This window comes from Carettochelys insculpta, chromosome 22 (assembly GCF_033958435.1).
Source record: "Carettochelys insculpta isolate YL-2023 chromosome 22, ASM3395843v1, whole genome shotgun sequence".
NCBI lineage: Eukaryota > Metazoa > Chordata > Testudines > Carettochelyidae > Carettochelys > Carettochelys insculpta.
Window position 1 is genome coordinate 13,170,917 of NC_134158.1, and position 27,632 is coordinate 13,198,548.

At 58.7% G+C, this 27,632-nt stretch overlaps 3 protein-coding genes across 7 annotated transcripts; 2 read left to right on the forward strand and 1 right to left on the reverse strand.

Annotated features, from left to right (window-relative positions):
• The first annotated feature begins 414 nt into the window (after positions 1 to 414).
• Positions 415 to 7,942, forward strand: WAS (WASP actin nucleation promoting factor). Its single transcript, XM_075017483.1, has 12 exons — positions 415 to 579; positions 1,087 to 1,227; positions 1,570 to 1,656; positions 1,954 to 2,050; positions 2,170 to 2,211; positions 2,333 to 2,383; positions 2,560 to 2,731; positions 2,962 to 3,004; positions 4,435 to 4,588; positions 4,925 to 5,346; positions 6,242 to 6,347; positions 6,426 to 7,942. The coding sequence occupies exons 1-12, from the start codon at positions 472 to 474 to the stop codon at positions 6,479 to 6,481; spliced, it is 1,479 nt and encodes a 492-aa protein (XP_074873584.1). The 5' UTR covers positions 415 to 471; the 3' UTR covers positions 6,482 to 7,942.
• Positions 7,943 to 9,319: 1,377 nt separating this feature from the next.
• On the forward strand, positions 9,320 to 17,525 carry SUV39H1 (SUV39H1 histone lysine methyltransferase). The gene is made up of 6 exons (XM_075017526.1): positions 9,320 to 9,338; positions 11,764 to 11,909; positions 13,430 to 14,098; positions 14,498 to 14,644; positions 16,816 to 16,945; positions 17,057 to 17,525. Exons 1-6 carry the CDS (start codon positions 9,320 to 9,322, stop codon positions 17,191 to 17,193), a joined length of 1,248 nt encoding a protein of 415 aa, XP_074873627.1. The 3' UTR covers positions 17,194 to 17,525.
• On the reverse strand, positions 14,783 to 27,493 carry WDR13 (WD repeat domain 13). Of its 5 annotated transcripts, none has more exons than XM_075017453.1 (10): positions 27,368 to 27,493; positions 22,791 to 22,880; positions 22,291 to 22,531; positions 21,967 to 22,076; positions 21,153 to 21,283; positions 20,575 to 20,882; positions 20,041 to 20,221; positions 19,808 to 19,949; positions 19,535 to 19,653; positions 14,783 to 15,111 (listed from the first exon to the last, which is right to left on the reverse strand). In XM_075017453.1, exons 2-10 carry the CDS (start codon positions 22,829 to 22,831, stop codon positions 15,056 to 15,058), a joined length of 1,329 nt encoding a protein of 442 aa, XP_074873554.1. In that variant the 5' UTR covers positions 22,832 to 22,880; positions 27,368 to 27,493; the 3' UTR covers positions 14,783 to 15,055. The 5 variants fall into 5 exon arrangements, with proteins under 5 accessions (XP_074873554.1, XP_074873552.1, XP_074873553.1 ...); XM_075017451.1 differs by lacking the exon at positions 14,783 to 15,111 and adding an exon at positions 17,674 to 19,234 and having other exon boundaries at positions 27,368 to 27,486; XM_075017452.1 differs by lacking the exons at positions 14,783 to 15,111; positions 27,368 to 27,493 and adding exons at positions 17,674 to 19,234; positions 27,220 to 27,307.
• Positions 27,494 to 27,632: the final 139 nt, after the last annotated feature.

The window sequence follows — 27,632 nt, forward strand, 5'->3', positions numbered from 1 at the left end:
CGGTACATTGCCACCATAGAGGCAGCTGGAACCAGCCCCTCCCCCACCACACACCTCTAGGTCGGCCTCTGGTGATGGGGGGGGGATCCCAAGAAACCCAAAGGGACATGGGGCTCAGCAAACGGCCCCCACCCCAAGCAGCTGCCGAGGAACCGCATGTCACGCTCAGCAGCGCTGCCTGAGTTTGCCGAGAGCCTGAGCCCCTTGCTCAGCAAGGCAAGTTGGCCTCAGCCCCCCATGGGCTTCTCCCCCGGCTCTGCTGGTGCCCCTCACTCCCGCCCCCTGCTCCCCAGCCCTGCCTGGGGCCGTTAGCAGAGCCCGACTTCCCCTGGCCTGGGCGCTCAGCCTTGGTCGTGGTTTTGCTGCGCTTCCTGTTCAGAGAAGTCCCTGTGAGGCGGAAGTTCCCTGGGTTGGGCTCGGGCAGGGGAGAGACCCCAGAAGCCTGGGAGGGGGCTGCAGCCAGGAGCCAGCATGAGTCGAGGGGCCCGGGCACGAGGGCAGCAGGAGAATGTCCCCTCCAGCCTCCTCCTGGATCACGAAAACCAGCAGGTGTTTGAGCTCCTGGGCCGGAAATGCACGGTGAGGGCCCAGGGCCTACGGAGAGCAGGGGCTGCAGGGCGGGAGCTGGGGGGAGCCTGGGTCTGGCTAGCAGGGGGCTGCAGTCCTGGGCTAGTGAGGGGCTGTGAAGGGCAGATGTGGGGTGAGGGGAGCTGAGGGCTGGGCCTGCTGTGAACTGGGGCTGGAGAGAGGAACTGGCCCATCAGGGGTGGGGAGAGATGTGGGGGGGGGGGGTAGAGGGTGGCTGCAGGCTGGGAGAGGGGCACCAACCATCTCCTAGGTGTCCCCCCTCCCCCCAAAGCGGGGTAAGTGGAGCTGATGGGGGGGAACCCCTCATGGTAAAGCTGGGGCACCTGGAGACTTGGCCAACTCCGGAAATGGAGAGGGACTGCCATCCACTGGGGACCACGCTCAGCTGGCGGGGTCCACTCCAGGCAGCGTTATGGCTGGCTGTTCCCCAGCCACCCTGCCTCAGAGCTGGCTGCATCTCAGCCATGATCCCGCTGTAACTCAGCTGTCTCTGTCCAGACCCTGGCCACATCGGTGGCCCAGCTGTACCTGGCCATGCCGCCCAACAGCCAGGTCTGGGGTAAGCAGGGCTGCGGGGTCCTCTGCCTTGTGAAGGATAATCCCCAGCGCTCTTACTTCATCCGCCTCTTCAACCTCCAGGTGAGTCCCTGCCTCCCAGCCCCTCCCGCCCCCGAGCACCCAGGAGAGAACCCAGGCTTCCTACTTTCCAACGCCCCCCCCGCACTAACCACTAGGTCCCATTTCCCTCCCAGAGCCAGGGAGAGAACCCAGGCATCCTAGTTCCCAACCCCTGCAGCACTAACCACTAGATCCCACTCCCCTCCCAAAGCCGTGGAGAGAAGCCAGGCGTCCTGGCTCCCAATCCCCCTAACTGACCACTAGACCTACTCTCCTCCCAGAGGCAGGGAGCAGACCCAGGCGTCCTGCTTCCAGCGCCCCCTGGGGGTGTGGCCTTTAACAGGGTTTCCGTTTGCTTTGCAGGAGAGGAGGCTGATGTGGGAGCAGGAGCTCTCCAGCCAGCTGGTCTATTCGGCGGCCACTGCCTATTTCCACACCTTCCCTGGGGACGTGAGTATCTGCCCCCGAAGGGGCTGGTGCCCATCTGTGGGGCGGCGTTTCCAAACCCAGCCCCCCACCTTCAGCGAGAAAGTTCACAGCTGGGGGGCATAGAAAAAGAGACTGTTAAAGGGCTCCAGATGCCAAGGCTGGGACCCCGGATGCCTGGGTTCTCTGCTGCTCTGGGAGAGGAGTGGGGCCAAGGGGGTTCGAGCAGGCAGGGCTGGGAGCCAGGGCGCCGGGGTTGGCTGCTGGCTCTGGAAGGGGAGTAGCTCTCCCCAGGCCCAGTGCGGTGCCTGTTGCTTTCAGGAGTGCCAGGCTGGGCTGAACTTTGCAGACGAAGGCGAGGCCCGCGCCTTCTACGTGCTGGTGGAGGAGAAGGTCCAGAAGCGACAGCAGAGGCTGGGTACGTGGAGGGGAGGGGAGCTGGCACCCCCTGGGAGGGGAAAGGCCCCGTGCCCCATTCCCTGCCCCCCGGAGCCAGCCCAGGCCAGGCTCGTAATGCGCTGTCTGCTCTTTCCACAGACAAGCGGCAGCTCCCCCCGCCGCCCCCTCCAGTCAGTGATGGTGAGTGCCCCTTTCTCGCCTGTCCTATGCAGAGGGGAGGGAGCTGCGGGCTGGGGCTGACCCACCCCCGCCGTGGGGCTGGCGACATGGGTCTAATCGGGGCTCTTTTTGCTTCCTTCAGAGCGAAGGGCGACGCTGCCCCGGTCCCCGATCCCTGGGGGGGACATGAATGGTAAGTGGCTGTGGGAGGAGTTGAAAGGGTTAACTGAGCCCTCCCGCCAGCACCCAGCCCAGCCTGCCAGGGCAGAGCCCCCCTGCCCAGTCCAGTCCCCAGCCCTGAGTGCCTGGGGGAGTGCCCCTGCCCAGCCCCGATCCTGCTCCCCACAGCCCCGTCTCACTTTCCCACAGGGCCTGGCAAACAGCCAAACTCCCCCTCCTTGAATCTTATGACTGTGGACATCCAGAACCCGGACATCACCTCCTCCCGGTACCGGGGCTTGCCAGTGCCCCCGGCCACCGAGAAGAAGAAGGGCAAAAAAAAGATCTCCAAGGCTGACATCGGTGCCCCGAGCGGATTCAAGTGAGAGCTGGGACCCATGGACAGGGAACAGATAGGGCACTGGCTCCCGTCCGGCGCTCGGGCAAGGGGCGGGCTTGGTGAGGCAGGGAATGGGGTGCGGGGCCACCCCCTCGAAGGGATGCCCCATTTCCCATCGGGCCTGAGGGGGGGCTCAGCTGGGTCAGGGGGGTGAGGAATGGAGCCTGGCACCTGGCCTGTACAGAGCTGGCATATCTTTGTCCCCCTTCCAGGCACGTCACCCACGTGGGATGGGACCCCAACACCGGCTTTGATGTACGTAGCTCTGGAGATGGTAGAGGCCTGAGTCTGTGGACCAAGGGCTGGGAGAGGCTGAGGGGGAGGGGGCAAAGACAGGCCATGGGGGGAAAGCTTCAGCATTATCAATGTCTGTGCTGGGTCGGGGGAAGCAGGTTCACCCATGTGACTACTAGGCTTGAAGTGAGGTGTAACTATGCTTCAGTTGGTGTGTATGGCTGTTCCCAACTGCTCCACCCCAGAGGTGGCGGCCTCTTAGTATTAGGTGAGCTATCTGTATGCAGCGTTCTGTGTGGCTTCTTCAGCTGCCCCACCCCAGAGTTGGCTGCATCTTAGCATTTGGTGAGTGCTGCTTCACCACAGTGTCTACATTTTAGCACAAGGCAACCTACCCCTATGCAGTGTTACATGTGGTTGTTCCCCAGCTGCCCCAGCCCAGAAGCAGCTGCAGCTTAGTGCCTGGGGAGCCATCTCCGTGGAGTGCTAAGGGGACAAATGTTCAGTTCATTTGGACCAGGACTGCCCAAGATACTGCTGCATCCCTGTGCCACCCCCTTTGTCCAAACTCATCTTTTTCTCTCAGTTCACATGGGCCCTTTGCTGGGGCAGATCCTGGTTTGGGCCCCCCCCAAATGCCACTCAGGGAGCAGGCAGCCTGGCTGTTGCTGGCAGCAGTGAGGGTAGCATGGACCCTCCAGAAAGGGACACATCACAGCTAGTGGGCAGTGAGGTGTGGTCCTGGCCCCAGAAGGCTTTTCTGGACTCCAGACAGGCTGTTTTCCTTGTGGTTCAACCAGGAACTAACATGGGGCTTGTGGGGTAGCACAGCCGGGGTGTTAGGGGAGCTGGCCTGCAAAATCAACTGCCATCGGGCTGGGTTTTCCTGCCATCCCTTTGTTGGCTGTAGCTGTTTCAGAAAATCTGCCCCCCAAGCCAGTTTCATTGGCTCAGGGTGGCCTCGGTTTTTGTTGGCCGTCAGATGCAGTAGCCCAATGAACTGGGCATGAGATCTTGCAAGGTGAGGGCTTGCCTGGCACCGAGATGCCTTCACTTCTGGGGTGGGGCAGCTGAGAACAGCTACATATAACACCAAATGTGGGAGGCTTGCTTGGCACTGAGATGGAGCCAGCTTTGAGGTGAGGGAGCTGGTACATCCTCCCAATCAGATCCCTTCAGGAATGACCCCCAGCTGCTTGCTGGGCCTAAGAGGTCAGGATTTTAGGGGGTCAGAATAAGCAGGTCCCTGGAGTCTAGTGCCAGTTATGAGACAGGGAGCTAATTTAAGGCATTATCCACGAACACCCTGTGCCCAGATTTCAGAGGCTGAAGTCTTGCTTCTCTGCCCCTCTGGGCACCTGACATAGGGGGATGTGTGTGTGGGGGGGGGGTGAGTTTGGGGGTGTTCTCCCAGGGTTTGAACTGCTCTGCTCTGGCCGTCTCTCTCCTAGCTGAATAACCTGGACCCCGACCTGAAGATGCTCTTCAACCAGGCTGGGATCAGCGAGGCACAGCTGACTGACGCGGAGACCTCCAAGATCATCTATGATTTCATCGAAGGCCAGGGCGGGCTGGAGGCTGTGAAGGAGGAGCTGAGACGCCAGGGTGAGCCCCTCCTTGTGGGGCATTAAGTACAGTGGTTGTTTCCCAGCTGCCCTGCCCCAGAGGTGGCTGCATCTCAGTGCTGGGCAAGCTTCCCCATGGGGCGTTGTGTGCAGCTGTTCCTCAGCTGCCCTCCCACAGAGGTGGCTGCATCTCGGTGCTGGGCAAGCTTCCCCATGGGGCGTTGTGTGCAGCTGTTCCTCAGCTGCCCTGCCCCAGAGTTGGCTGCATCTCGGTGCTGGGCAAGCCTCCCCATGCAGCACTTTGGGATCCTCAGCTGATGATGGGCAAGGGCCTCTTTACAGTCTGGGCTTTAACGGCAGTTATTTCTTCCGACAGGTCCAGCACCTCCCCCTCCTCCCCCGACTCGGTCTGGGCCCCTCCCTCCCCTACCCTCTTCCACAGCAAGGGGCAGGACTGGCCCCTTGCCCCCCATCCCAGGTGCCCCCCCACCTCCCTCATCTATGCCAAACAGAGGGGCTGTGCCCTCCCAGCCTCCCAGGGGGCAACCGCCCCCCCCTCGTGGGCCTCTTCCTCTGACTTCCAGGTCTGGTCCGCCCCCTCCGCCCCCCCCTACTGGGGCAGCTCCTCCACCCCCACCTCCCCCACCACCCCCTCCACCCCCTGTCTCTTCAGGGCCCTGTCCACCACCCCCACTTCCTTCTAGCGGGTTCAGCTCCCCAGGGGCCCAGCCCATTCCCCCCGCAAAGGGGCGTGGGGCCCTGCTGGACCAGATCCGCCAAGGCATCCAGCTCAACAAGGTGAGAGGTGGGCTGGGGGCACAGGAAGGGCAGCAGGCAGGGAGAGCAGCTGGGGGTAAAAGGGGGAGATGTGGCAGGGGAGAGGGCAGCTGAGTGGGAGGCAGGGCAGGTGGCTGGGGGTGGGAAGGAGAAGATGTGGGGCTGAGGAAGTCAGGACCAGGAGTGCCATATGGAGGGGGTGACTGAGGGGCTCAGGGATGGGGCCAGGAGTGACTGGCTGGGCTGGGCTGGACTGCGAGGGGTGAGTCAGAGGTGACTTTGGGGAGAAGTGGGCTTTGGCAGCACTGGGGACCCTTGTGATGCTGGGGGAGGCTGGGCGCAGGGGCTCGGCGCCGGGGGCCTGGAGATGTCAGGAGGGCGCAGGGGCTCGGCGCCGGGGGCCTGGAGATGTCAGGAGGGCGCAGGGGCTCGGCGCCGGGGGCCTGGAGATGTCAGGAGGGCGCAGGGGCTCGGCGCCGGGGGCCTGGAGATGTCAGGAGGGCGCAGGGGCTCGGAACCGGGGCCTGGAGATGTCAGGAGGGCGCAGGGGCTCGGCGCTGGGGGCCTGGATATGTCAGGAGGGCGCAGGGGCTCGGCGCCGGGGGCCTGGAGATGTCAGGAGGGCGCAGGGGCTCGGCGCCGGGGGCCTGGAGATGTCAGGAGGGCGCAGGGGCTCGGCGCCGGGGGCCTGGAGATGTCAGGAGGGCGCAGGGGCTCGGTGCCGGGGGCCTGGAGATGTCAGGAGGGCGCAGGGGCTCGGAACCGGGGCCTGGAGATGTCAGGAGGGCGCAGGGGCTCGGCGCCGGGGGCCTGGAGATGTCAGGAGGGCGCAGGGGCTCAGCGCCGGGGGCCTGGAGATGTCAGGAGGGCGCAGGGGCTCGGCGCCGGGGGCCCTAACTCCCCTGCTGAATTGCAGACCCCCGATGCACTGGAGTCCCCGCCACCGCCACAGAGCTCCGAGGGCCTGGTGGGGGCGCTCATGCAGGTCATGCAGAAGCGGAGCAAAGTGATCCACTCCTCAGGTGAGTTCCCCCACCGTGCCTTGGGGGCTGGCACCTTCCCTTTCCCTCCCCCAACTCACCCTCCTTTTCCTTCCACAGACGAAGGCGAGGACAATGGAGGGGACGAGGATGAAGATGATGAATGGGATGACTAAGCCCCCCCTTTTGCACCCCCACCTGCACAGGCCAGGACCCTGCTCCCTTGGGTGATTCCATGCCCGCCTGGCCCTTTTCCAATAAAGACAGCTCTCCGCCTGACGTGGGCTCCCCTGTCTTTTCCCCAGAATTCCCTTCCTCAGCCCCCCAGCCTTCACTGTCTGCTCCCATCACCCCTTGAAACACAGGGCTTGGCAATACTCCAGTTTCCACTGATCCTCTTTGGCATCAGAAACAACCCCACCAATCCCGTTCCAACTTGGCTCCATGATTCCAGCTCAGCCTGATCAGAAAAACAAGCCAGGCTGGAAGTAAGTTGCCCATATGAGGGGCTCAAGAGCCCAGCGGGGGGTCTCCAATGCAGGTTTTGGGGTGGATTAAAACCTGCTGGTTTGGGTTAGGGTCTGAGTGACAGGACCAGAAGGTAGAGCTTAATCTGGTGGCACAGCTGTGGAAGAGAAGCAGAGGTGCCTCCAACAGCAACGGATGGGGGTCTGAGCCAAGGCCTCGTCTGTGCCATGGTTATGCTAGGGGGCACATGTGGAAGAGTTGGTGGAGACACTTCCAACAGCAACAGCAGATGTCTGTAGCTGAGACCAGGTGGTGCTCTGGTAGCACAGATGCTTCCAGTGAGGATGGAAAGGGTCCATAGTTGATCTGTCTTGCCCAGCAACAGCAGCTAAGTTATGGAAGAATTCTTAGCTGCCTTCCGTGGCTTATGTTGGCCTGATGATGGCACTTTGAGGGGTGAATTTTGCCTCTCACTGAGTGCCTCAGCTTGGATGATCTCAATTTTGAGCATACCCAGAGCAGCTGCTAAAGTAATGTTGTCGGACACAACATTGAACTTGCTCGTGAGTTACAGCTTATTCCTCCTCAGGCTCAGCAGAGATGGGGCTTTGTTTTTCGATCCCTTTGACAAAGCAGAACTCAGCTTTTATTTTTCCATCATTTTGACAGCTCAACAGTTCATTTCAAAGGCTGAAAATGATGCAGTTGTGGGTGGGGGAGGTCGAGCAGTAGTTAACTGATGGGCACAAAGATTGGAGTCCGAAACGCGAAAGCTTTGAAAACCCTTAAAACACACGTTCTCTTCAAGGTAGACATAGTTACTAGTTTCAGGTCAAATGGCCACATGTTCTAAAGTGGCCATTTTTTAAATGTTGCCTAGGTCTCAATTTTGCTGGGTATTAATAGAAATGTTTTTCCCCTGTGTGTGTGTGTGGGTGGAGAAATGGCCAACGATTGGGAGTTACTGATCAAAAGCCGATTGTTTTTGATTCATTTAACGTCCATGTTGCTTTACTTTTAAGCGTCTCACCGCAGCTCCGACCAGAAGGAGCAAATCGCAGGCGGAGCATGTGCTCTTGCCTCTTTAATTGTTAGTCCTCTGCAGACTGAGCCAGACCAAACCATTCTTATTCCTTTGATCTTTATTAAATAAAATTTGTCAGTTGTTTCTTCAGTTGCTTTAATGGCAGTGATCCCAATGCAGGGGCCATTTGCTCAGCTGGCGGAAGGCTGCACTCCCTTCTGGCGTGGGGTGTGGAATTGGGAATGGGATGAGGTCCTGTCCCTGCTAGGGGTCGCTGGCTCCCATTTGGCACCAGGGCAGGGGACTGGCTGCCTCTGAGGGGAAGGGAATGGGCCACGGGGGGTCTTTACTCTTCAGGTGTATCAGGCCTTGTGCCCCACACCCAAACCAGTCTTTTCCTTTCCTGCTGCAGTCAAAGATCTCAAAGCACCAGCCAAGGCTTAAAAGTCAGACCGCCTGCTCCCAAGGTGGCTTCTGGGTTTTGGCGTCGGTGTTCCCCGGCTTTGCACCCCCAGGCCTTGATGCTGGCACTTGGCTGATGTCAGCTTCCTGCTTCCCCAATATTGACACTGGGGCCCAGAAACCACCAACTCCTCCCTGACACGTGGCTGAGGCCAAACTCCTGCCTCCTCAGCATTGCCCATGGTGGCTGGCTGATGCCAACTCGCCAGGCATCGTTCATGGCATTTGGATTATACCAGCCTCACCCTTGGCATGAACGTTGGCACTTTGGTGTTACCAGTCTCTCCCCTGGCATTAACATTGGCACTTGGGTGACGCCAACCTCCCGCCGACATTGACATCGGCTCCTGGGTGATGCCAATCTCCTCCAGGGATTACCATTGGCACTCGGTTGACACCAACAACCCCTCAATGTCGGCCCTTGGCTGATGCCAGCTTTCCTCCTGGTGTGGGCATCAGCACCTGAGGGAGCGCCAACCTCACCCCTGTTATTGGCCCCTTGGTGATGCCAGCCTCTCCCTGGCATTGAAATGGGCACCTGCCCACACCAACCCTCCAAGATGCTGGTGGGTAGAGAACGCCAACCCCCTTGCTACGGCCCAGGCCCCCGCGCTCCCCAGGACACCTGCTTGCAAGTGCCCATGATTTGCCCAAGCGACTAGGAGGAGCTAGGTGGTATTCTGACTGAGGCACATCAGTTCGGCTAGGGTGAGGACCTCTGCCGCCCTCCCGCACTCCGCATGGCTCAGAAAAGGCTCCACAGCCAAGTCTCGAGCGAGCTGCGGGTCAGACTGGGAATAAACGGGTTAAATTTGTGCCTTTCGGGCCATTTCCGCGGGTCGGGAGGTGGCCCGGCGGCGCAGGGCACCCTGGGAGATGCAAATAAAGCCCGCAGCCGGGAGCCCCCGGGGGTGATAGGCTGGCGGGGCGCGTCAATCAGAGCGAGCGCCCAATGGTAATACCCTCGGTTGGGGAGGCGGGCCCGCCTATGGCCACGCCCCCAGCGAGGAAAAGTGTCGGGCGGCCCCAGTGGCTGTAGAGGGAAAAAAAAAAAAAAAAGATGGCGGAAAATTTAAAAGGTGAGCGAGGGAAGCCGGCGCGCGCGGAGCGTGTCGCGAGGCCGGGCCGGGCGCGCGGCGGGAGGAGGCCGGGGGGGATGCTCTGAGGAGCGGTGCGAGGCGGCGCGTGCGAGGCGCTAGTTTGTGACCCCCCCCCCCCTCCGGCTTCCCGCCCCGCCTTCTTTCCCCGCGCGCGAGGCGGCAGCGACGACCGTTAAGGGCGGGGGGAGGACGGTTGCGAGCGCGGGTGGAACGTTCCGGGGGCTGCCCTCGCGCGCAGGGCGGGAAACGGCGCAGGCCGGAGGGGGGCGCCACTGGGGGGAGGGGGGGCGCACGTGGCCCTGAGGGACCCACAGACTCCGCCCGGGTATCTCCCTAATTCTCTGACGCAGAGCACCCCAGTTTAGTAGTCTGGCATTGTGCCCCGTGAGCTCACGCCGCCCCCCCCCAACATGGGGGACCCCCCTGTGAGCTCTCACCAGCCCCTGGACATGGGTGACCCCCCTTCATTCTCACACCAGCTGCCTTACACGAGGTGACCCCCGTATGCTTACGCCAGCCCCCCCCAGCTGCTCACACCAGCACCCTGACATGGACAAGCCCCCTGGATGCACATACCAAGCCCCCGACCTGGGGCGAGCCCCCCAGACCCTCATGCCACCCCCCAGCACGGGGGTGTCTCCCCTGTGTGCTTATGCCAGCCCGACACAGGATGACTCACCAGTACCCTCACACCAGCTGTCTTACATGGGGCAACTCCCTTGTATGCTCACGCCAACCCCTTGACGTGGGGTGATCCCGCTGGATGCTCGTGCCAACCCCCAACATGGGGTGACTCCCTCCAGTGTGCTCACACCACTCCCCTGCCACAGGTGACTCCCCCACATGCTCATGCCAAGCCCCCAGGAGGGGGTGGTGCCCTCAGATGCTCATGCTAGCTCCCTCACACGGGGCAACCCACTCAGTGGTCACACCAACCCCATGATGTGAGGTGACCTCCCTACGATGTTCACACTACTGCGCTGACCAGGGCAACCCACTCGGATTCTCATGCCAACATCATGATGTCGGGTGACCCCACTGGTGCGGTCACACCAACCCCTGACATGGAGTGACACCGCCCCCCATAGACACTCTGGCCCATTTCCTGGTGACAGGTTGCCCATCTCCTGGTCCCTCATACCAACCCCCTGACATGGAGTGACCCTTCTATACAGTCACAGCAACCCCCCAAGGCGGGGCGACTGCCCAGTACGCTCACCCCAATCCCTGATGTGGAGTGACCTTCAGTGTGCTGATGCCAACCCCACAACACGGGGTGATCCCCTGAACACTCATGCTGACAACCCTACCCCCCGACATTCATGCTAATCCCCAGATAGAGGGTGACACGCTTACACCAGCCCCTGTCACAGCGTGACCCAGCTGTTCATGACGACCTCTCCCCTCTCCTTGTACGGTACATTCAGGCCAGTGTGGATGAGGGGTGAGCTCTCCCTTATGCTCACGTCTGTGCCTCAGACCCAGTGTGACAGCCCCGTATGCTTCCACCAACCTCCCTCAGTGCAAAGGGATTTCCCCGCCCCCATATGCTCCTGCTAACCTCTGACTTGGGGTGACCTGCCATGGATACTCAAACTGACCCTCCAAAGTGGGGTGATCCCTCCCTGGGCACTCATGCTGACCTTCCAACATGGGGTGTATCCCCAGATGATCACACTGATCCCCTGACATTGAGCCCCTGCTGGACACACATGCAGGCCTTTTGGCAAGGGGTGACTCCTCCCCAGTCACTCAGACCAACTCCCTGGACACACCCTGATGTGGGGTGAACCTCCAACCTCCAGCAGACTCTCACAGCTGTGCTCCCTAGATATAGTGACCTTTCCTTGTAGGCTCATGCTAACTGTGTGCTCTCATACCAACCTCTTGATGGGGCAACCCTTGGATGAGGGGCGAGCCTCTCTCCCTGCGCATACAGGGACTGACCTCCCCTCACCTGCTAGGCTCATCAGCCCTCCAAAATGGGATGACCCCACCCCGGAAACCCTCTGCAAAATCCTCAATGCAGCGTGACCCCTGCCCATACTCTCAGGCCAACCCCTGCAATTCCAGGGGACTGCCTGTAACTCTCATGCCCCCCCTGCCAATACCTCCAGCTGTCCTCCTGCTGGTGCACTGACACAGGGGACCCCCCCACTCACAGCTGGGATGCCAGGTCCCCTGCCCTTGCACTGTAGACCTCTTTAAGGTCACAGCTGTGCTGGGGTCCCTCATTCCCAAGCTGCTGCTCCCTGCTGTCCCAGCTCTGGGCTTCCCACCCTCAACTCCGCTGGTGCCTCTCAGTCCTCTCACCCCCTGCCTCTGTGAATTTTTAATCTCCTTCCCTGGGGTCCCCCCGACCAGGCTGGGGCCCACCCCCTAACACTGTCCCATGTATCCACAGGCTGCACCGTGTGCTGCAAGTCCTCCTGGTCGCAGCTGCAGGACCTGTGCAGGCTGGAGAGGGTTTGCTGCCCCTCGCTGCGCATCACTCGCAGGAACCTCAGCCAGTATGAGGTGGAATTCCTGTGCGACTACAAGAGAGTGCGGGTGAGTCAGTCTGCCAGGCCTCAACCCTGATCCCAGCTGGGATTCTCGCCCTTCCAGAAGAGAAATCCTCACATCCAATACCCCTTCAGCCCAGATCCCCACCATAGCCTGGCTCCCCACTGCCACCAATTCTCCCCTGATAGCCCTGATCTTCCCACTTCCCATTCCCTGAACTCAGATCCTTCCATTTCCAAGTCTGTCCTCTGCAGCCCAGACCCCCTTCAGCCCAGATTCCCTGTTTCCACTTGCCCCCCATAGCCTGGTCTCTCCCTCCTGCCTCCAGTTCTCCCCTGAGAGCCTGGATCCCTCCAACAGCCCAGATCTCTCCACTTCCAGTTGGATCCCCTCCACCTGCACTTCTGCTCCACTGCAGCCCAGATCCCCCCTGAAGCCCCGAAACCCCTGTGTTCAGTTCCTTCCTGTGCAGCCCAGATACCCCCTGCCTCCAATTTCTTGGCCCCACAGCCCAGATCTACTCCTGCAACTTAGAAACCCCTGCTTCTAATCTCCCCCACAGCCCAGATCTTCTAGCCTTGTGTTCCCCATCCACAGTCCAGATCCTCCTGCTGCAGCCCAGATCCCTCCGAGCTTCCAGTTCCTTCCACCTTGCCAGGATCCCCGCTATTGCCTGCGATTTCTCATGCACTTCTCCTTACCGTGGTGCCCCGCCTCCTGGTCCCCTCTGCCCACCCTGCCAATGCTCTAATTCTGATTTTCTTCCCTGGCACCCTTCTCCTCATACCCAGCCACCTCTGCCTGGCTCTAGCCAAGACCGATTCTCCTCTGTGTCTACTTCTATTGGCTCGGCTCAGAGGTGGACCTGGTGCATAAACAGCTAGGGGTGGGATTGTGTCTGGTAAAGGCAGGCAGATGACCCAGTAATAGTTGAGAATTTCTGGCTTTTTTCCCTGGATCTGGGAGGAGAGCGGGGTCCAATGATTAGAGCAGGAGGGCTGTGAGCCAGTAAACACCTGGGTTCTATCCCCAGCTTGGAGAGGGTGAGAGGGGTGGGGTTGGGGCCTGAAGTGGGAGGTTCCTGCACTGGACGGGCCAGCTCGGTTGGGCTTATAGTGCTCAGGCAGAGTGGGGCTGGAGCTGTCTGATGCCTCCGGGCCCAGCTAGCTCTGGATTCTTCAAGCCAGATCCAAATTGTGGGAGATCTGCCCCAGAGGCATGGGGCTGAAAGGCTGGTGGTGCATGGGGCTAGGGAAAGACCAACAGAGCCAGGGCCCTTCTGTGTACCCAAATCTGGTACTGATACTGCCAGGTGTAAAGCAGGAGTACGCGGTATGTGACTGGTTCCCGTCCACCCAGTCTAGAGTCACTCCATTGGATAAAACGGAGATTAAAAACATTTGTGAGCTCAGGGCCTAAGAGTCTAGGGGATTTTTTTGTTTTGCAAAGCAGTGGAAGGAGAGTGTGGACTAGTGGGTGAGAGCGGCGGGCGAAGCTGGGACTCCTGGGTTCCATCCCTGGGAGAGGGCCTGGCTATGCCTGCTGATGGGTGGCTCTGCTGGCAGGAGGAGGAGTTCTACCTGGTGAAGTGGCGCGGATACCCGGAGTCTGAGAACACCTGGGAGCCGCGGAAGAACCTACACTGCATGGGCCTGCTGAAGCAGTTCCACAAGGACCTGGAGCAGGCCTGGATCCGGCGGGATGGCAAGCCCAAGAAGAATGCCCGCTGGCTGGACCAGGGGGTGGCAAACTACGTGGTGCAGAAGGCCAAGCAGCGGCGGGCCCTGCGGCACTGGGAGCGCCAGCTGAATGCCAAGCGCAACCACAAGGGACGCATCGTAGTGGAGAACGAGGTGGATCTTGATGGGCCGCCCCGGGACTTCATCTATATCAATGAGTACAAAGTGGGGGAGGGCATCTCCCTCACCCAGGTGGCGGTGGGCTGCGAGTGCCGCAACTGCCTGGCTGAGGCAGCCAGTGGGTGCTGCTGTCCTGGTGCCTCCCATCACAAGTTTGCCTACAACGAGCTGGGCCAGGTGCGCATCCGGGCAGGGCTGCCCATCTATGAGTGCAACGCTCGGTGCCGCTGCGGGGCAGAGTGCGCCAACCGCGTGGTGCAGCGGGGCATCCGCTATGACCTGTGCATCTTTCGTACCGCCAACGGGCGTGGCTGGGGCGTGCGTACTCTGGAGACTATCCGCAAGAACAGCTTCGTCATGGAGTACGTGGGAGAGGTAGGGAGTGCCAAGCAGCCACCTCTGGGTGGGGTAGCTGGGGAATAGCTGCAGATAACACCACAAGGGAATGGCTTGCCCAGCACTGACATTCAGCCACTTCTGGGGCAGGGCAGTGGGGGAACAGCTGCACATAACATCACAAAGCCAGGGGCTAACCTGGCACTGAGATGCAGCCACTGCTGAGGTGGGACAGCTGCGCACAGCATCTGCACATTCCCACACAGGGACAGTTTCCCTAGTGCTGAAATATCATTGAGGAAGAGGTGCCCGTAATGCTGTACACAGATGGCTCAGCAGGCACTGAGCTGCCACTTCCTCTGGGGTGGGGCCTCAGGGGAACAGCCACTGAGTCCTGCAGTGCTGTCCTTCCAGCACGACCTCATCCTGTCTCTCCAGATCATCACATCAGAAGAGGCAGAGCGACGAGGGCAGATCTATGACCGCCAGGGTGCTACCTACCTCTTTGATCTGGACTACGTGGAGGATGTTTACACAGTGGATGCTACCTACTATGGCAACATCTCACACTTTGTAAATCACAGCGTGAGTGGGGAAGACTATGGAGGGGCATGGGGGAACTCGTGGGAAAGGGTGGGGCTGGGGGCAGCCTGTGGGTGGATAAAAATCAGTGATGGAAAAACAAAAAATTTAAAAAAACAACTTTTAAAATATAAATTAAAGACTTTTATTTTAGAAAAAATATTCAAAATGAAGTTTGAAACACTGACAATCAATCAAAAGGGCCCACACCCATGAAAATTAGGGAAATAATTTAAATCACATTAGTTATGTAGCTGGGCGTATGTGCTACAGATGTCTGAAAGAAAGCCAAAGTGCTGAACAGTTGAAGTCACTGGTTCTGCCCACACGTTTTGCAGGGAAAATATTTGCTTCGGATCAGTTGATCTGCTTATCTCAGATCAGTGGCAAGTCCATTCCAAGTTAAGAAACCAATCAGGAGTTGGCAAAGCAGGACAGCTTGTTTTCCTTTTCCAGTCTCTGAATAAAACCTGGATGGGAGAGGATGAGATCTACTAGATCTAAAATCTCAAAGGACACTGAGATTAAAAACAATCAGTTCAAATTCAGCGATAACAGAAAATGCTTCCTTCGTGTAATAAACCCCTTTAAAATGAAAACCCTGTTTTGATATTCCTATTTTCTATTTAGCATGTTCAAGGTAATTTTATTGAACAAAGTAAAAATAACTGTTTAGTTTTCAATGCAGAACATGTTTTGGTAAGATACTCTTTTCTTTTCATGCCTCCAGTGCATACTGATGTCATTTTGACGTAATTAGAAATAAATAATAAATTAAGAATTAAAAATAACTTATGGTTACCTTCTCCAGAAAGTTTCTTCAGGTTTGTGAAGCATGAAAACTTGTCCCTCTTACCAACAGACGTTGGTTCAGTAAAAGATACTACCCACCTTGGCCCTCTAACTAAAAACAACTGTTTTAATGCAGACTTATTTTGATAAGCTTTACCTTTTTCTCCTCCTACATACAGCATATTGAAGATATTTAAATAATGAAAAATAACTCAGTTTTCAATGCAAAACCATGTTTTTATAAACTTGTTCTCACGCATCGAGCACATTTTAGGGTCGTTCTCATTTAATTAACAGTAGCTCAGTTTTAAATGCTAAATGTTTGGATAAACTCTACTTTGTTCCTTCTTATGCATCCTGCATATTTTAAGGTTGTTTTATTGAACTAATTAAAATAAAGCAATTAAAATCTTTCTGTGCATTTTTAATTATAGTTTCCATCCAAATTGAACAATTTGTTAGTTAACCCCCTGCAAAAATAACTTTATAAGAAATGCCATTCACCAAATCCTAACATAAAAAAGTAAAATTTAAAAACCCAAATAAATATAACCTATGTATTGTTATAATTAATCTTAATGCATTGAATTTGTGCAATTTGAACAGCTTACACTAACACAGTGTATTAAGATTAATGAATTATATTTTAATAATAGTAAGTAGGATTGGCAGAATACATTTTTATAATTTTGATGGACAAAATTAATGTTTATGTTTTAATAATTTCTTCCTGATTTCTAGAGATTTAAATATTCACAGTTGAGGGACATTATCAGGGGGCCAGAGGATGTCAGGTAGTGGCAGGAAGGGTAGGGTGGGGGTCAGGCTAGAATTATCTAATGACTGGAGATGCTGAGATTTAAAAAGTGAAAATTGTGTAAACGTTAAAGCACAAATTGTCAACACTACACATCAAGATACACAACGTAAATATGCTTCCAGCAGCCTTTTTCTTACTTTGCCTTGCTGCCAATTACAGTCACATTTGAGGGCCGAGTGGAACTGATGTTTACCAACACTGACCAATAAGAACCTAACTCTTCCAAGTGGAGAGCTAAGCTGTGCAGTAACATGATGATAATACAATTCATCAATATTAATACATCGTATTACTGCCCTACTTGTTGATATTTTTAAATAACAATGTATTAATATGATATTGAAATCTGATAGTTCATTAACAAATAGCCTAATTGCTATGTAATTGCTTAGCTAAATGTGTAACTGTAGCCTGTCCTGCTTACTAGTGAAAAGGGGGGCTGGATTTGGGGCAAAGGCAAACATTTAGTTGCCAATTACCACATTTAACAGTTACACCCCCCATGGGCCTGGGCTGTGGAAGCTCAGCCTCACCCACTCCCCTCTCTCCTCCCCTGGCACAGTGCGACCCCAACCTGCAGGTGTACAACGTGTTCATTGACAACCTGGACGAGCGGCTGCCACGCATTGCGCTCTTCGCCACACGGCACATCCGCGCAGGGGAGGAGCTCACCTTCGACTACAACATGCAGGGTGAGCGCCTGCAGAGCGAAGTGGGAGAGAAGCACGCAGGGGGCTGGGACCTACTAACTGAGGGAGCCCTGGCTCGGTTCATCCTCCTGATGTCCTCTGTCCTCTCCACAGTGGACCCAGTAGACGCAGAAAGCACACGGATGGACTCCAACCTGGGCCGGGCTGGGGGCCTGGCTGGCTCCCCCAAGAAGTGGATGCGCATCGAGTGCAAGTGTGGGGCCTCCTCCTGCCGGAAGTACCTCTTCTAGCCCCTATGTGCCCTGCCGGGCGTCCAGGACCCTTGGCCACCACCGTGCAGGGCTCAGTGTGGGGGTAGGAGGCTTGCGCCCCATCTCCTGTTGGACTTTCCCCACATGCCTGCATTCACTTGACGGGGTGGGGGCCCATTTGCCTTGCTCCCTCCCCCTGGGGTCAGTGGGGGATCTTACGGGAACAGACATCATGGATTTTAATTATTTGGTTCCTACGCTATGGCAGGGAGATGGGGCCATCCTGGTCCTGCCATGCCCGTATAGAGACCCTGTCTATTGTGTACAGAGCACCCTGGCCCCCTGCGGGAAGCTGCTGGTTTTAAGGGGGGGGATCTGGGAATCTTTGACTTGAAGCCGCACTTGACCCTGCCTCCCTATGCAACCAGTGTTGTGGGCGTGGGTGTTTTTAAACCCATGGGGGGCAGTTTTGCAAAAGGACTTTTTCTATCAGGTTTTTTTGATTGGGTGGGTGGGAGGAGGGATCTGGGCTTGGGGAGCAGCTTAGCCATGAGGGCCAATGTCTGCAATCAATTAGATGGTTTGATTCTGGACCTGGTGGTGGTGGCTGCTTATTTTGGCTCATGGTAACAGTGCCACATTGTTCTAGTGCATGTGGCCACAGGGGAATAGCTAGGGAAGAGGCTGAGGGGCTCTCAGGACGCTGGGAGGTGTTGTCTAATTCCAGCCTTCTGGTGAAATCCACATCGACTCTTCTCTGCACTAACTGAGCTGGAGGAATTTACGTTACTTTCTTTTCTAAACTGGCAAAAAATTTTGCTGTGCAGCTGTTCCCCAGGTGTCCCACACCAGAGGCTGTTGAGTCTCTCTGCTGGGCAAGCTGTTCCATAGCTGCTCCACCCCAGAGGTGGCTGTATCTCAGCACCAGGCGAGTTCTCGTTTTACACTCCCATCCATGGTTGGGACTGGTTTAGACTCCAGCTGTTCTGTGGAAGGTGAGGGTTAAATGGGCCCCCTGACCCTGCTTCCAAGCCCCTAGGTATGGGGAACAGGCATCACCCCCACACTATGCCCAACTCCAGCCATCCCCTGTAGAAGCTCTGGCCTGCCCTGCCTCCCATACTGCCAACAGAATCCAGTGCCACTGGCACAGGCTAGGGCAGGAACCCCATGTGCCTGCATCCAGCCCTGTGAGAACCAGCTCTAGGGCATGTGCAGTATGTAGTGGGAGGCCTAAGTGCAGGAAGGACAACACTTGGCCCTTCTACTGATGGGAAAACTGAGTCACAGACCCATAGGCCGAGCCAGGAAACCCACAGAGGTTGGCTGGGAGGTGAGGGGCACATCCCTGGTGTCTGGGCAGAACCAGTAGCTTCAAGTAAGGCTGTAGGTCAGCCCTCCTGCTGCAGGCAGCACACCCCTGGAATAGCCCCCACACCTCAGCTCTGCCCCCTGGGGGAGCCCCCTCATGAGAAACTACTGAACCCCAGACCAGCGGGGTGGTAAGCAGCACAGGGAGCTGCCACAGTCAGAGCAGCACCCTGGGTCCCCTCCGGCCAGAGCCCCAGGTATCCTGGCCCATGGTAGGTGGGGGGGAAAGTGGGCTAAGTACAGGGGGCCCCACACCAAGGGAGCAGCCGCTTCAGGGAAGACACAGTGGGGAGGGTGGGGGGCAAGGACCACAGGCAGTTAAATGGGTTCAAAGAGCACGCAGGCCTCTCAGCCCCCTGGGCCACAGAGCACAGCTCTGGAAGGGGAGAGGAGGCTGGTGGGTCAAGACAGGTGTGTATTTGTGTGCATCTGGGTGCTCAGACGCCTGGGTTCTCCCCACAGCTTGGAGAGAGGAGCCTGGATGCCTGGGGGTGCGGGGGGGATCCTGGCCGTGGGGTGCTCCGCTATTTCTGTTCGCGGCGCCAGACGATGACCATGCCCTTGGCGTCGCTGGAGGCCAGCAGGCTCTCGTCGCAGTTGAAGCTGACACCCAGCACAGCAGCACTGTGTCCCTGCAGCTTGTTCACGATGGCCCGGCTGGCGCGCTCCACATCAAAGAAGTAGACGCACATGTCCTCACTGCCCGTCACTGCAAAGAGGTGGGATCAGGGGGACCCGGAACCCCTGACACACTTCAGGAGTGAGGGGGTGCTCCAGCTCATGGGGGGCAGGGTGGAGTCAAGAGCAGGGCCTGTGGGACCAAGTCCCCTAGGAATAGGGCCTGAGATTCTGAGCCCCGGAATCAGACGACTTGTTCCCCCCACCCCAGAGGATTCTGGGAGCAGCTGTGGGCTGTCTCAGGGGATTGTGGGAGTAAGGAGATGTGTAGCAAGCACAAGGGGCTTCATCCTCTGTCCTGTCCTCCCCAGCCCAGGGGCCTGGCTCTTACCCACACATGCCCCCTGGCGGAAGGACATGAGGGGGCAGAAGATGCTGCGCACGGGGTGGGAGCCCTGCTGGATCTGGAAACTCCTCTTCAGCTGCAGGGTCCCCTCGTTGTCCACAACTCTGTGGGGAGAATGGGTGTAAGCCAAGAGCCCCTGCCCCACCCCCTGGCGCCCAGCCCTGGCTGCCCGGTGAGCTCCCCTCCAGCCCCTTCGCCCTGGTGCTGACTGCTAGGGGAGAGTCCCCTGCCAAGCCCCTGGCCCCCAGTGCCCCTCACCGGTAGAGCAGCAGCTTGTTGAGGCAGGCATTGATGAGCAGCGAGGGGTCCCGGGCCTCGCGGCTCACCCAGGAGCGGGCAGAGATGCTGGTGATGGAGCTGCCCTCATGCACCACCAGCCGTTTGGCCTTGGTCAGCTTCCCTACAGGGCAGGGTGAGAGGAGGTGATTAGAGCTGGGGGAATGGGGGAGCCCAGTCTCCTGCCCGCCCAGGGCCCCTCTGGGGCAGCTCACCTGTGGCCATGTCAAAGAGGAAGGAGAAGACGCTGCCGTGGTCGTCACCGGCCCAGAGCAGGCGACCAGGGGAGTCGAAGGAGAGCGCCAGCACCCGGCCCGTCAGCCTGCTGGAGCCCCCCTTCACCTTCTTCCCCGTGGAGATGTTCATCACGTGCAGGTTGTGCTTCCCATTGCCCACCTGCAGGGGGAGCCCCAGAGCCATCAGCCCACACTGTGGGGCAGGGCCCCCTCCTGGACCCAGTCGCTCCTCCTAGCAGGGACAGGCCTGGGCCCCACTGCCCCCTCCCAGGGCAAGAACCCAGCAGGGACAGGCCACATGCCCCACTGCCCTCTTCTTGAGACCAGCTGGCTGGAAGACTCAGCAGTGCAGCTCACTGGCCTGGCTCTGGGCAGGAGTGAGGCTGAATGGGGCAGAGATGCAGGCACACCGGGTTGGGGCCACACCACCACGAGCTTGCTGATGGCTGGAAGATGCGGTGGGGGGCTGGAGGCTGGGGCGGGGCGGGGCGGGGCAGGGCAGGGAGGACTCACCACCGTGAGGTTGTTGTTCACGGGCTGGAAGACGCAGCACAGCAGCTCGGCCCCGTCGGGGTCGGGGATCTGGCGGATGCACTTGCCCTCGCCAGCGGCCCAGATGCGCATGGTGCCGTCCAGCGAGGTGGAAACCAGCACGTCGTTGGAGAGGGACCACGCGAAGTCTGAGACGCCCCGGCTGTGGCCCCGCAGCACCCGCAGCACCGTGGGCGGGGCGGGCGCCAACTGGCACACTGAGATGGTGCCGTCCAGGGAGCAGCAGGCCAGCAGGTGCTTGTCGTCGTTGGCAAACTGCACCTTGGGCACTGGGGAGGGCAGGGGAGTGAGCGGGGGCACGGCCCTCCACGGGCTCCTGTCACCAGCATTGGATTTCACCCTCCCCGTGTGCCCCTCCCAGGATCTCCGCTCCCTTCTGCCGCATGAAGTGCCATGCTGTAGCTGCCTGGGCCCTCCCCTGCCCCCACTTCCTGAGCCCCCAGAGCAGCGCCCTCCCACCCCATGCGTCTGTCCCCATCTGGCTCCCAGGGCCCCTGCTGGGAGGGGAGACTGGCCCTTCCATCCCTGCTCCTCCTCACCAGCCTCGTCCACGTGCTGGTCGAAGACATGGTACATGCCAGCGAAGGCGTAGTTCTCACTCAGCGTTGTGTCCCCAGCCATGGCCCGGCTGGCCTCCGCCACTGACGTGGGCACCACGCTGCCGGGGGGCCTGGGCCCCAGGCCCAGGAGGAGAGGCAGATTAGAACTGGCTAAAGAGCACCCAGGAGTCCCAGCTCCCGGTGCCCACTCGTCTCATCCCTACAACCCAATCCCCTCCTGTAGGTGGGGAGAGAACCCAAAGTCCTGGCACAGCTCCTGGGGTCAGGACCTCTCCTTCTGCCTCCCCAGTGACAGAGCTGTGCCAGCCAAGTCCTGAGCACCACGCATCAGGACGCCCGGGTTCTCTCCCTGGCTTGGAGGGGGGCCGGGAGCCAGGACTCTCAGGTTCTAGCCCTGGCTCTGGGAGGGAGTAGAGTCTAGCAGTTAGTGTGTGTGGTGGTGGGGAGAGATGGGGTGTGAGGCATTGCTGGTGGGGACTAGACCAAGGCAGGCCCTGTAGCTACCACCAGATCTCAGTGGCTGGAAGGTGAAGGGCGCAGAGAGCCCAGGAGTCAGTCTGCCTCTGGCCCAGCTCTGCGGGGGTGAAAACAGGCAGCAGAGAGCAGAGCCCAGAGCTGCGATGCTGCTGGCCCAAGGTGGGGCTGGCTTGGGGATTAGGGCAGGGGCTGCCTTGGTACACAGAAGCAAGGCAGCATCATGGCAGTTTCTGGGAGTGTCACACAGGGCTGGAGCGATAGGGTGTGCTGGTGGGAGCAGGCCCTGCCTGTGCGCCCCCAATGCCTCCACACTCACCGCTCATCATATGCTGCACGGTTCATCTGTGCCTGCAGCTGGTATGAGCCACGGCTGACAGATCGGCGATGCCCACGGGCCCCCAGCGCTCGGGCATCGTCTTCAAAGTCCTAGAGTAAAACAGACACGTTCCCCTGGATGCTGCACCCCAGAGGTGGCCGTGTGTCAGTGCCCAGCGAGCCAGCCCTGTGTGGCATTATATGTGGCTGTTCTCCAGCTGCCCTGCCCCAGAGATGGCTACGTCTTGGCGCCTATTTAACTGTGCACTGTTATGTGTGGTGGTTTCCCCACTGCCCCACCCCACAGGCAGTGCCTCTCCCATACCTCCATGCGGTCCAGCGTGGTGCGGCTGCTGCGGACAATGCTGTTGCTGTAAGCGCGGAAGCTGCTCTGCTCAGACAGGGGCCCGTAGCGCTGGGCGAGGAGCTGGGCACGCAGGCGCAGGTACAGCTTGCGGGCGCCGGGATCGTGCCCAGCCTTGGCGTTCTCCCGCAGCAGCTGGCTGCGCCGCCGGATGTACTGTGTGCGGAACTGTGGGAAGCCGGGGGTGCGGTAGGCGTTGTACCTGTGAGACAGTGCCCCCCTGAGACTCCCAGCCCAGCTCCCCGAAAGGAGAGAGCCAGGCACGCCCAACAAGGTGTCCCCCAGGGAGTGCCTGCAGCCAAACCCCTCTGTGCTTCACAGTCTGGACCTCCTCATGTAGAGCCCCTGCCCCGGCCCCCAGGGAACGGCAGGAAGGACCCTCAGCATCCAGACCTGCCTGCCCGGGGACACCGTTCCCCACCCCTCCACATGGTGCCCCCCCACTGAGCCCCCGGACTCACCTTGCGTCGACAGCCAGCACTTGTTGCCACACTGCGGCCATGCCACTCCCTGCTGGCGCTGGAGTCTCAGGGGAGCTGGCCAGTGGGAGCCTGGGGGGAAGGCGGCACAGAGTCAGTGCTGGGCAGCCATGACTGGGGCAGTTAGCCCTGGGTCACTCACCCCTGAAACACCTGGGGCAGCGGGTACTTCATGACCCTGCCCCCAGACCTCTGCTCCAGCCCATTAGCTGCAGCGGGTGGTGACCCAGAGCACTGGCTGGGATGCAGGAGCTGGGGGGGGGGGTGACCTTCCCAGGGCTTCTTACCAGACAGGTGGGGGGCAGGAGTATTATGGGTTTACTCTGCTTGTCACTAGGTGATGCAGAGAGAACAATGGGGGAAGGGGTGGAGATGGGGGCGAGGCTGTAAGGAAGGAGATGGTGCGGGGTCGCGGGGGGAAGAGGCACATCCTATGGCCATAGAGGAAAGGGGCTGGGTGGGTGGCACCTCACTTCGCCACTATCAGCCCCCCATGCACCCTCCCCAGCACGGAGTGCATTGTCCCCGGGCGGGGGTCCTGCCGCAGACCTCCATTGCAAACCGGGGGCAACCCCCCGGCACGGATCCCATTGTCCCCGGGCGGGGGTCCTGCCACAGACCCCTCCATTGCAAACCGGGGGGAACCCCCCGCCACGGATCCCATTGTTCCCGGGCGGGGAGTCCTGCTGCACCCCTCCCCCCCCATTGCAATCCGGAGGATACTCCCGGCACGGATCCCATTGTTCCGGGCGGGGGGTCCTGCTGCACCCCTCCCCCCCATTGCAATCCGGAGGATACTCCCGGCACGGATCCCATTGTTCCGGGCGGGGGGTCCTGCTGCACCACCCCCATCGGCTCAGGAGCGGGTCGGGCCCACCCAAGGGGCGGGGGTCAGTACCTGGGCGGGTCCCGGCCTCGATCCCAGGGCCGGCAGCGGCTGCAGGGGGCGGACGCGGCCCGGAGCCCGCCCCAGACGCAGCCGCATGCGCCCGACCTGGTGGGTGCGGGGGGGCGCTATCAACCAATAGCGCCCCGCTCCCCCGCAGCCCGGCCCCGAGCCAGCGCCGGGAGAGCGCCGCAGCTGCCCCCTTGCGGGAGTGCCCGGTCGGTGCAGGGCCCACAGCACTGCCAGGGCAGGAGTCACCACCCAGCGCCTCGGCACCCAAGGGCGCAGCTAAGCCTCGTGCAGGGACTCGCTCCCCAAGGCTGGGCGCGGTGCCCGGGTGGGGGCAGCCCCCTCCCCAGCCTGGTCACTGGCTCCTTCAAACCTTCTCGCCAGCACCGGGTGGGTGCCAGGCCGCACGCCCAGCCGCCAAACCAGGGACGGCAACAACCATCAGTCCTCAGACTAGAAAACAGAGCAAGGCTCATTTGCTGTTTTCATCGCACTGTTACATGACAATCAGCTCCCCCTTCCCATTCTGCGGCACCCCGGCACGCCGGCCAAAGCGCCAAGGGACGCCCGCAGGCACACACAGCACATCTGGCTTGGAAACACCTTGTGATGCTGGCTCCAGCCAGGCCCCTGCTTACTCTCAGGTGTCATAGTAGAGAAGAAGCCGGCAGCACGATCACCTGGAAGTGGAAATGCACTTGATTCTCTTAGTGATTGGCTGAACAAGAAACAGGACTGAGTGGCCTTCTACTGACAAATGTTTCCGTTGATTTTGAGTGCAGTAACGTAAAAGTTTTGTTTACATTTCTAAATTGCACTTGCTCGATAGAGAGATCGCCCCATAGCACTGCTATGGGGTACAGTAAAGACTTTCATGTCTGAGAGCCCTAGAACTGGGAAGTTGCCAGATATTAAATAGGCTGGGTAACAGAGAGGTACACCTACCACTGCATAACGCTAAAGAAAAACAAGATTAGATATGAACAAAAACCATACACAGAGCACTTTATTTACCACCAACAGCCATACTGTACGCTGTAAACTTACACGGCATTGCTGTATTTGCATTTACTTTCACGCTACTGTACTTGTGATGTGTGTACGGTTCAAACGCTGGTTACTTGACAGTTCCAGGTGACAGAATGCCAAAGATGAAAGATTTTCTCTAAATTGAAAAGTGCCGTTGCCTTTGCTTATCTTTTTATAGCGCAAATATTTGCAACAAATACTCCTACCTGGTGAGCACTGTACGCTTTGCATTCTGTGCTGTAACTGAAATCAACCTACTTGACAATCGCCCAATGGTATTTATAAGACACGTACATGTGAATTGGTGTTCTGGTATCGTTTACCAGTGTGATTAAAACTGATTAATCACGCCTTTTTGAATCTAGTTAATTTGTGTTAATCGCTTGTGTTAACAGCAATTAATTGACAGCCCTGCTTCTGACACAGCCCAATATGACAGGCTGATAAGTAAGCTGGAGACACATGGACTTGACAGAACTACCCACGAAAGCTCCTGGCCTAATAAATGTGTTAGTCTCTAAGGTGCGACAGGACTGCTTCTTGTTTGTGGAGCTACAGACTAAGACAACTACCCCCTGAGCCTCTTTGCTCTGAGCAGATACAGAATCGGTTCGACAACCAAAGAGTAACTGAATGGACTGGTGTTGGATCAGGAGGCCCCAAAGGAGGTCTCAGATCCACAGGGATCTGCTCTCTGTCTGGTGTTAACCTCTTTATTAACCACCTGACTATAGGTACAGAAACCTCCTGACCCAGTTCTCAGGTGACACAAAGCCGGGGCAGTTTGCCAAAGTGCTAACGCTCACCGGGAGCTTGCAAAATTGGAGAGCTGGGCTATTGGCAACCAAACGAAATTCAACAGAGCCCCTCGCTACACCTGGGGCAGAAAAATCAAAGGCACAAATACAGCCTGGGGGGAAATAGGCTGGGCTGCAGCAGGAGCTGGGAGTTGCAGTGGACCACAACCTCGCGTGAGTCAGCAAGGAGATGTGCTGCAATACCAAAAGCACATGTGACGCTAGGTTGCATTCACAGAGGCGTTTCCTGCAAGGTAGTCACAGAGAGGTAGCCGTGCGAGTCTATCTTCGGAAAAACAAAACAGTCCTGCAGCACTTTAAAGCCTAACAAAATCATTTATTAGGTGATGAGCTTTCATGGGGCAGAGCCAATTCTTCAGACCTGGACATTCTGAAGACGGTGAACTGGCACGACAAATATCTAACCAAGAGAGAAAGTGAAATGAGAACTGACAAATCAGCTGGGAACGTGGGGGGTGGAGGGTAAAGAAGAAACGACTTACTGCAAGTGTCTACTAAGTCAAGTGACTTGCAAGGTGGCTGCTATGTGGTACCTGCTGCTGGCTAGGCCTCAGCTGGGGCACCAGGTCCAGTTTTGGTCCCCAGTGTGGAGGAAAGATGTGGAGAAACTGGAAAGGACCCAGAGGCGAGCAACAAAGACAAGCAAAGGGGTGGAACACGAGTCATGGGGCAAAGGCCGCAGGAACTGGGTGTACGTAGCTTGGGAAAGAGGCGATGACGGGGGACATGAGAGCAGCTTCACACGGGTGAAAGGCTGCCCCGGAAAAGCTGGAGAGCGGTTGTTCACTCTCGCCCCCAAAGGCAGGACCAGGGCCATGGGGTCGAGCCACAGCAGAGTACAGGGGGATTAACTCTAGGGGAAATCTCCAGAGGGGCAGGGCAGTGGGATGACAGAACCAAGGAGGTGGTGCTGGAAGCTCCTTTGCTGGAGGCTTTCAAGAGGAGGCTGAAGCCATTTGTCCGGGATGGTTTGGATGCCACGAATCCTGCCTTGTGGCTGGGGTCGGACGAGGTACAGGTCTTTGCTACGTGGACAATCGATGCTGCCATGACGGATCTTTTGAATTTCCATTTAGCGTGCGTGGTAGAGACACACTAAATGGAAATTGCAAGGCATCCCTGTCGGTGCCGGTACTCGTGCTCCTTGCAAGGGAAGCCAATGGGGAGCATAAGCTGCCACCGACCTCCCGCAATGGAGACCACACAGACGCTCAAATTAAGGTTGGTCAACGCCAGCTACATAAGCAACGGAGCTGGAGCTGCTGATCTCAGATCGACCTTGCGTTTTACTGGAGGCCTGTCCTAGGTGACTCTCGCGGCCCCTGCTAACCACAAGGGTCGAGGAGTCTCTGATCCCCACCCCCTGCACAGCCCCCACTGCCGCCCCATCCCCCCCCACACCCCATCGCCCCTTGTTGGCTGTCGGGTTCGGTAGGAAAACGCCCCTGCACCGTGCCAGGGGACCCCCTTGCACTGCAGCAACGGCAGGGCTGTTACCTGGGGTCCCCTCCCAGCCCCCAGGGCAGTGGGATGGGAGGGAGCCAGGACTGCCGGGGTCCCTCCCCCTCGCAGAGGAGAGGGGCGGGGCAGGGCGGTGGGGGGGGGGGGGGGTACGAGCCCGGACTCCTGGGTCCGGGGCGGGGGGCGGGGCTGCCTGTCTCCCTCTTACTGGAATCGCCTCCAGGCGGGCAGGTCCCGGCTGCTGGCGCTCAGGGATCGGCCCCTGCGGCTCTCGGGCGTGCGGGCCATGGTGCCTCCCCCGCCGCCCCTGGGGCCGGGGCTTTATAGCAGGGGGCGGGGCCGACACCTGCACTCACCTGGATCCCGCCCCCAAGGGCGCGGGGAGGGCGGGGCCGGGAGCCGGACGCCTGGGTTCTCCCCGGCATGGGAAGGGGGACCAATGGTTACAGCGGGGGGCGGGGCCGGACGCCTGGGTTCTCCCCAGCGGGTGGAGGTGGGGGCAAAGCTGGGGGCCGGACGCCTGGGTTCTCCCCGGCATGGGACGGGCGACCTGAAGGTGGAACCTCTCGTCCCTGCCACGCTCGGGCTCTATGAAAGCGCCTCAGAGGGCCCGTCTCCCAC